Source organism: Crocuta crocuta, unplaced genomic scaffold, assembly GCF_008692635.1.
Source record: "Crocuta crocuta isolate KB4526 unplaced genomic scaffold, BGI_CrCroc_1.0 scaffold27, whole genome shotgun sequence".
Taxonomy (NCBI): Eukaryota; Metazoa; Chordata; class Mammalia; order Carnivora; family Hyaenidae; genus Crocuta; species Crocuta crocuta.
The window spans coordinates 3,590,933-3,599,393 of NW_027532250.1; the positions used below are offsets into that span (position 1 = coordinate 3,590,933).

General features: G+C 38.6%; 1 protein-coding gene across 2 annotated transcripts in view; it reads right to left on the reverse strand.

The window, feature by feature from the left end:
* The window catches only part of DOK5 (docking protein 5), a 53,599-nt gene that overhangs the window by 44,220 nt on the left and 918 nt on the right, over nt 1-8,461 (reverse strand). The window contains exon 3 of one of the 2 annotated variants that reach the window (XM_077778350.1): nt 6,110-6,234. In XM_077778350.1, coding sequence (XP_077634476.1) covers nt 6,110-6,234 — 125 coding nt within the window. Of the gene's footprint in view, nt 1-6,109; nt 6,300-8,461 lie in introns of both variants that reach the window. The other variant, XM_077778351.1, reaches the window with a different exon arrangement.

The window sequence follows — 8,461 nt, forward strand, 5'->3', positions numbered from 1 at the left end:
ACATGGAAACAGCACAGTGTCTACCAACGGATGAAATGCATAAAGAAAATGTGGCGTGTCTGTGCACAGACACACACACAATGTAATCTGAGCCATAAAAAAAGAAGGAAACTCTGCTATTTGTAACAACATGGGTGGACTTTGAGAACATAATGGTAAGGGAAATAAGTCTGATGGAGAAAGGCAAATTCCTTATGATCTCACTTGTGTGTATAATATAACAAAGCTGAACTCACAGAAAGAGATGAGTAGTGGATACCAGGGGCTGGGGGTCAGGGGTGGGGAAACTGAGGAGTTGATGGTCAAAGGGTACAAACTTCCAGTTAGAAGATGGAGAAGTTCTGGGGATCTAATGTCCAGCAAGGCAACTACAGTCAACAATACTTTATTGTGTCCTTTAAAGTCACTCATAGAGTATATCTTAAATGTTCTCACCACACACACATTATGTAAGGCAATGAAGATATTAACAAACTTTATAGTGGTAATCACTTCGCAATATATACTTGTACACTTTAAACTTAAACAAAGTTATATGTCAATTAGATCTCAATAAAACTGGAAAAATAAGTAAATAAAATAAAAAATACACACAAAAATTTTTCTCAAAAACGATGGCCCCAGGGGCACCTGGGGGGCTCTGTCACTTGAGCATCTGACTCTTGATTTCATTTGAGTGTGAGATCCAGCCCCTGTATGTTCAAGTTTCTCTCTGCTCAACATAGGAAGAATGGAATACATTTTATTTGTTAATTGGCTTTCAACTCTTTAATAGGAATGAGTGTATGCTTTATAAAATATTCAGAAATGAGAGATTACTAAGTAGCTCAGATGAGAAGAGAAATAGAGAATATTCAAAGATTTATATTAGAATAGGGGTCCTTTGACCTATACACTCATCTGTAAGAGGGAAAAACAATTTTCTTCTCCGATGAAAAGTCATTTCACTAAGTACTTGTTTTCAGAGTGATACACGCTAGAAATGAATAAATCCTTTTCCAAGACTGTGCAGATGCCTTTAATCCAAAAAAAAAAACCTTTTCACAAATTTGTGCACTCCATTTAAGAATAAGAATCTGTACATGCAATGTCGATTTTCACATATTCCTTGGCACATCTGAAAGTTTCTCTTAAAATGATGTCAAAAGCACAATAGAGACTCTCTCTGGCTTGTAAGGAGAAGCGCTCATGTGTGGTAATTATTCAGTACGTTTTGCCAAATGTCACCTGAGCTGCTTTCACTCCTGCAGGTGCTAAGCCCAGGGTATTAACGTAAATGAGTCGGGAGGTGAGGCGGAGCCTGCCGCTGAAGTCACCCAGCGGCCAGCTGTAAAGTTAATGCAGGAACTTACTGGACACCTGCCACCTCTCCTTAAACAATAACATTCCAAGAACAGAACCACGGGAGGTGTTGATGCAGCTGGAATGTCCTGTCTATTGGATCTTCCCGTAAAAGTATCAGAGTCCCTGCCAGCCCGATGTGCTTCGCTGAAGTTTCCGGGCTTCGAGGTGGAGAGAAACAAACAGAAGACTAGAAAAACCTCAACCAAAATTAGCGATATGTCTCTTGGGCCACCAAATAAACTAACTGCTCTTGGTCTCCAGGGGCAAGAAATGGCAATCCATCGTGCAATTCCATTGTATTAAAAAGCTTATATTTCAACTCTGGATTTCTTCAAGGAAAAAAAAAAAACCAGAAGTATATTGGATTTGCTTATGGTGGGTGGAGAGGAGGAGAAACAGCATCCAGAAGGTCCTGATGACCTACGATCATCGTACATCTGCCCAGGAGAGATGAACAACCCTGGCTATACATGCCTGTCCTCCAAACTAAGAGGAAAAAAACCCAAAAAGCAAAAAACAGAAGATTCCAGCGACTAGGAGAATTCATACATTAATGCACATCCAAATGGCTTTAGGGAGCTTAAGAATGCCGTCTCTTCCCTAGCTCCGTGGAAGCTAATGGAGAACTAGGCTAACCTAATGGGATATGATATTTAGGCTTCCTAGATATCTGTAGGGCTTGGAAGTAAGAAGACCTGAGTGTGACTCCTGACTATACCGCGTACTAGTCTAATGCTTTTGGACCAGTCACTCAGGTGTCCAAGTTTCCTTTGAAGATGAGAACAATAACATTCCCTACTTTGTATGATCCGTGAATGGCATGATGATATGAATGAGACACTGCATAATGTAAAATGCTTAGTATAGTGACCTTCATGTAGTAACTTGCTCCATAAATATTAGTGATTATTCTCCATGGCCGCTATGCCTGCTAGAACAGAATTTTTCAGCTGGAGAACTGGACCAGGTACCTATTTGTTGTGGGAGATTGTTCTGTGCAGTGTATGTTTAGTAGCATCTCTGGCCCCTCTGCCCATTAGATGCTAATGGTATCCCTGTCCAACCATGACAACCAAAAATGTCTCCAGACATTTCCAAAAGCCCCCTGGGAGCAAGCACATCCTTCACTGAGAACCACGGTTCTGTATCTCAGCACCATTATGAGTGATAATGCTAATTACAGTCAAATAACTGCTTTACCCTATTTGCTTGGAGCAATCATTAAATGCTATACTAGACACATTTTGTTAAGGTTCTTTTTTTTTTTCTTTTTAAACCTTACATCCATTCCCTTTTTGATGGCATGAGTATACTCTTTCTGCATTGGGAGGACCACCCCATTTTATTTCTACCCTGTGTGCTTTGTATAATAAAGTTCTCAGTATAGTACCTGGCACATAGTGAATGTAATGGTCAACATATGGTAGGAATTTCTCTCTCTTCTATTTGGGTGATGGTGTGAGAAGACCCCAAAGCATTTAGAAGTCACGATGTGAAGCCAGAGCAAATCCATCCTAGAAGGTCCAGGACTGAGAGATGAAACCTAGGATCATGTAGGCTCTGAATCAACTCAAGCCTGAAGCCATCCCTACCTCCTGGACCTGCAGTTATGTGAGCCAATGAATTTCTTTCTTGTTGTGTCAGTTTGGCTGATACAACTGCCTACTATGCACCAGGCATTATGCCAGGCATTCAAACATATACCTTTTTTAATCTTCATGGCAATCTTGTGAGGCACGTAATATATTGTACTCATTTTACAGGCGGCCAAAGGAGTTCAGAGAGTCAGGTCATTCACTCAAGGCCCACAGCCAGTATGCGGTAGGCCTGTAATTTCATTTCATTTCCTCCAATTTCTAGTCCAGTCTATTACACATGCCCTGGTGTCAGTCTTGGTGGGGTAAAGTGGGGACTTTGAGCAGGAATAACACCCCGTTCCAACTCTAACAGAGGCTGAAAATGAGCAGAGCTTTGCCCAAAGTCTTTGGGGAGATTCCTTGCATTCTGGGGGGCAATCCAGCAAAACCTCTGCAGATGCATGTTGGATACGTGAAAACTATTTGCCTAGAGACACTGAACTCCTCTTCACTTATCGATATGAGACAGAGAGAAAATTATATTAATCGGAAACTGCTTTGTTTTCAACACATCCAAAAACAGCCAAGGAAAAAATTATCTTCACTACTAAAGCAAGGCAGATACGAAATCTTCATGCTTGGGGGAACCCAAATGATCTTATTATCCTGAGCATCTTGATGGTAACTATAAAAATTCATCTTTATTTGAGTTTCAGGCAAAATATAAAATAGTAATACTACCTTGTGTTTAACACTGTCTGTATCCTGTAAACTCAAGCCCTGCTCTAAAAGTCATCATAATAAAACATCAAATACATGACCATGTGCATTACTGCTGTTATCCACAACGGTCCTGCACGGAAGTTATTACTTGGACAAACGTACAAGGGAAGTTAAACCCCTTTGCCCAAGGTCAACAGCTAATAAAGAATAGAGAATAGAACCTTCCTGAGCTGATCTTTCTCGCACCACACCATGCTGTTTGAGAAATGAACAAGATCCTAGGAACATATTGCTGATAGTCTCCCTCCAGATGATTCACTTCAAGTTAGCATCAGCCCCACAAGGCATGACCACCTAGAATACTACTCAAAAGTAATAAGCGTTCTAAGTCCCTACAATATTTGAGGCACGGCATGGTGTGGTATGGGTTATAGGTGTTCTAATCATCAAATGGGTTGTTCAAAAAACCCTAAAGGTCAGACCATAATAAAGAGGCTAAAGTTAAAGGATAAAATGCTTTCACTTTCCAAGTTAGCACTTTTATGCCTTTTGGTCAAAGGCCACTGGAATATTTCTGAAATTTATGCCTTCAATATATCCATAATTTTCATCCACCATTTCTTTACCTGAGCTACTTCGATATCTCCCCATATCTACATTTGCCATCTCTATCCCACCACCTGCAAAATATAAACACCATTATCTTTCTCTATCTCTCTATGTCTCTCTCTTTCATACACACACACACACACACACACGCATCTGCTTAAAAAAATGTTGGTGGTTTCCTATTACACTTAGGAAAACTATCAGTCTTTAAAATAATGTCCTAGATCCTTAGCAATTCTACTAGATTAATATGAATAAATTAAACTTTTACAATATATGAGTAATAGTAAAACCTGGAGGATTGAGATAATTTCAAAACAAGTTTAATATTCATCATGAGATACTATAAAAGTTTACTAAGGTTTTAGCTTTCAGAAATTATGACAGAAAGCCATACTCTTCCTATTATGATTCCCATAAATTTAAGGAACAACTGAAAAATTCTCATCCTTGAATAAATGCTACCCATAATAGGCCCCAAACATCCTGATCAATGCAGAATTGTACTGTTCATTGATATGAAATACAAGTGGGAGATGATATGAGGCATATAATCAATAGAAAATCTACTATGTAAAATGTAAAACATTTTTCATACATAGATTTCACTGGTTATGATTAATGCATAAATGATTCCAGAGACCCAAACAGGGAAAGGTACCCACTTCCCCAAACAGATTCTGATTTTTCTACCGAGATTTTCCCATAAGGATAATAAATAAGTAATTCTGACAAAAGAACACTGCTCTGAAGATTACAGTCTTATTTTCTAACGTGAAGACCTTTGCTATCTCTGGGAGATTCATAGACTCATTTATAGCATTTCAATTTCCAGGTACTTAAAAATAAAACAGAATGGGAAAGAGCTATAAGAGAAGGAAGAACTTAAAAACTTTCTAGGATACGTGTAAGAGATTCAAATTAAGCATATTTCTGAAAAGCAAATTTTAAATAATTGGGCTTTGCTTATAACAGAATGAGCAGATTAAGTTGAGCAGAGCATTACTATCATATATTCACACAGGTTAGGGTCTTACGTGTTTGGAACTTCTGTTTTTACTCTTCTATCAAGTATTGTATTCCTACTGGAAAGAATCATCCACTTTTACAAACAAACAAACAAAATTTTAAAACTACAAGCTGATTGCTTTCACCTTAAATGTAAATTTTACAGAAGGACTTGTATTTCTTAAAATTTAGCCATTTAAAATTCCAAAATATAAAATTTATCTGCAATGTTTCAGAAAAAAGTGTCTAAATTATGAGGGGGTAAGAGTGGGTGAGGGGGGAAAAAAATGAGATCCTGATTACACTAATCCCTTTACAGTTAATGATCAACCCAAATATTATAGGCAGCATCTTCTCTTTCCAAAATTGACTTCTAAAAGGAAAAAGGGAAAGCCCTAGAAGTGCTGATTGGGTATTGATTGCAAAAGGCCATTTCTAGAATCAACCTCCTAGCATTAGTGCTGTTCATTAGATCTTGGATGGAACTCATTAATGGCACCTTCAGAAATGAATGGTCCCTCCTACTGATAATCTACCACAGTTAGCCAATGAGGAAACAGAAACAGATGAACAATATGGATGTTTTTGAAAACCCCAGAAGTTGGCCTGGCCTTTATTCAGCATGACCCAGAAGATGGTACCTTTTTGGCATTTTTACCTAATTCTACGTCAGTCTGTAGTATGGAATGAAACCACACAATGAAAGTTCATATCACATTGGTGAAACATTAGAATGCCTTGCATTATAGGGCCAGAGCTCTACACATTTGTAGACATATGCTTCAGGGTGGATCTCATATACAAACCTGGGAAAAGAAAAAAATAAGTAGAAAAGTCAAGAAACTCACCTCCCTGCCTCAAAAGTGAACCAAGCAGCATCCCGCCCGTACCGCCGCAGGGCACTTAGCGGCCAAGAGATGAGTTTGACTCTGGGATTCTGGACGTCCCAAAGACAGATGTGCTCATATGTAATCTGCAAGGCACATTCGCCATGTACATCTAAGTTAGGGGATGGCATCAAATACACATTGAATCTCTCTGGGAGAAAAACAAAAGGTTAGTCTAAAATCCCGGGAATGAAACATCAAAGACATTGTAGGAACAAAGAGGCATTTCAAAATAATTCTAGCTCATGTTCTAGGCGCAGGTTGAATATTCAGGAAGATAAACCTTTCTCATCAATTCACAGTGCCAGAAAATGATTTTTAAAACTAAGACCATATTAAATAACATGATAATGACACGGTCTGGCTGTCACCATACACTAAACACTATTTACATGAGCAAAAACCATTTTTAGAATTTTAAAATTTGCATCATAAAAAAATGTGTATGTCAATGAAAGACTAGAGCAATGAAACCATTAAAAACATTTTTTTCCTGCCAAGTACGCATTAATTCCACCCACACTTTTATGTTCACAAGAGATGCAGGTGCAAATAATTGTCATATGATTTAATGATATTAAAGTTACATTGATCAACTTATAATTTTTATAACCAAATGAATAAAGCTATCCCAAATTATTTAAATAAAACTCCATGCTAATATCGTGCACTTAACTGACCCAACAGTTGGTGAAAAAACCCAATAGCTATATGTGAACTAGTTTTCACAAAAACTCCACAAATACCCATTTGCTTATTTGGACGACTGTTCAAATTTAATGAAGATTACTCTAAATACACGACTTGCTTATGACTGCAACCACATTTTCATCCCCACAGACTCAGTCATGGCATTTCTGTTCTACTTCTAGAAAATTCATTAATTTAGGAAGTTGTAGGGTCACAAATATTTCAGTGAAGTACGAACACAAATATTGCTACAGCAAACACATTTTCACCCATCCATCATTACAGTAGATTGCCTGAATCTGACAAAACAGTGTGGCACGAATCATTATCAGTGGCATTCTAAATTTATCATTTTATAATAAGGGAGTCATTAGAATTCTTACAGATTTTGGTTGAGTTTAGTATATAGGAGTGTCATGGTTAGTTTCGTGGATCTATTTTTAAAATTTTCTATCATTATTTCCAACTCCCAATCACCAATTAGTTGCTGCTCTCCAGCAACTATTATTTTAAAAGTATATTCTCATGGAGTAAAATTTCTCCCTGGGGAGTTCTGGAACAAGTCAGAAGGACTGTCATCCTTAAGTAAAAAGTAAGAGAGACCATTACCAATTTATTCACTTAGAAGTTCTAGCACTGTACTTCACTCAAGAGTAACAAGTGTAAGGGTGACTGCTTTAGTTACAATTACTTGAAGTCATGCAAATTAATATTGTAAAGTGCCTTCCAAGGGATAGCTGAGTTTTGTAATAATCCCTAGGAGTTATGGACCAGGAGTATCTTATTCCTGTTTGACAGAAGAGGAAACTGAGGCACGGTAGGTACAGTAAAGGGAATTCCTAGGCACAGCCCATTCTTGGACTCTATCAGGATACAGCTTCACAAATACAAATTTGTGAAAAAGAAGTGCAGAGCTGAGCACTCCAGATTAAAAAAAAAAAAAAATCAAACCCTGTCCTATTTTCTTCTTTCTGTCTGGCTTCACATGCAAATGTCTGTGAGGCATCTTCTCAGGTCCACAGGTGCATCCTCAGCCTGGAGGAGCCTGAGTTAGTGACCCACACAAGGAACTGCCTGGGGCTTGGTTTATGACCCTGGAAGATGACTTGGCTTCTCCACAGCCCAGCTTCCCAGTCCTCAAAGAGACTTTTCTGAACTAGCCAGTTCTTGTAAGTCTCGGTCAATAACACTTCCGTGGAGATGGATTATGGCAGATACGGCACATTCAACATAGTCCCAGACTGCGAATGTGTCATGAAGACAGAGTTCCAATTGAAAGCAAGCGCACTTTTTTTCTAACAACTGGAGTGTGTGCCCACGGAAAGGTTCAGTAGGATTCCACCTCTGCCGTGTTTGTATCAAGCCAGATGACCCACAGCCTTTTTGGTTATGTTCAGTCCTCATAGATCACACTGATAGGCTACAACAGAGCAAGATTCTGGGATCCAATCCGCCCTGTCCCAAGGCTCGGTTATCTGGCAATGAAGAAACAATTCCTCACTTCCAGGTCATACTGTAAACCAACACTGAATTTTGCTGAAATGTCCATGGATGTTCTGGTCATTATGACCTAAAATGATTTATTCCCAGGTTGAGTGTTGAGCTCAAGGAATTGGCTCAAGC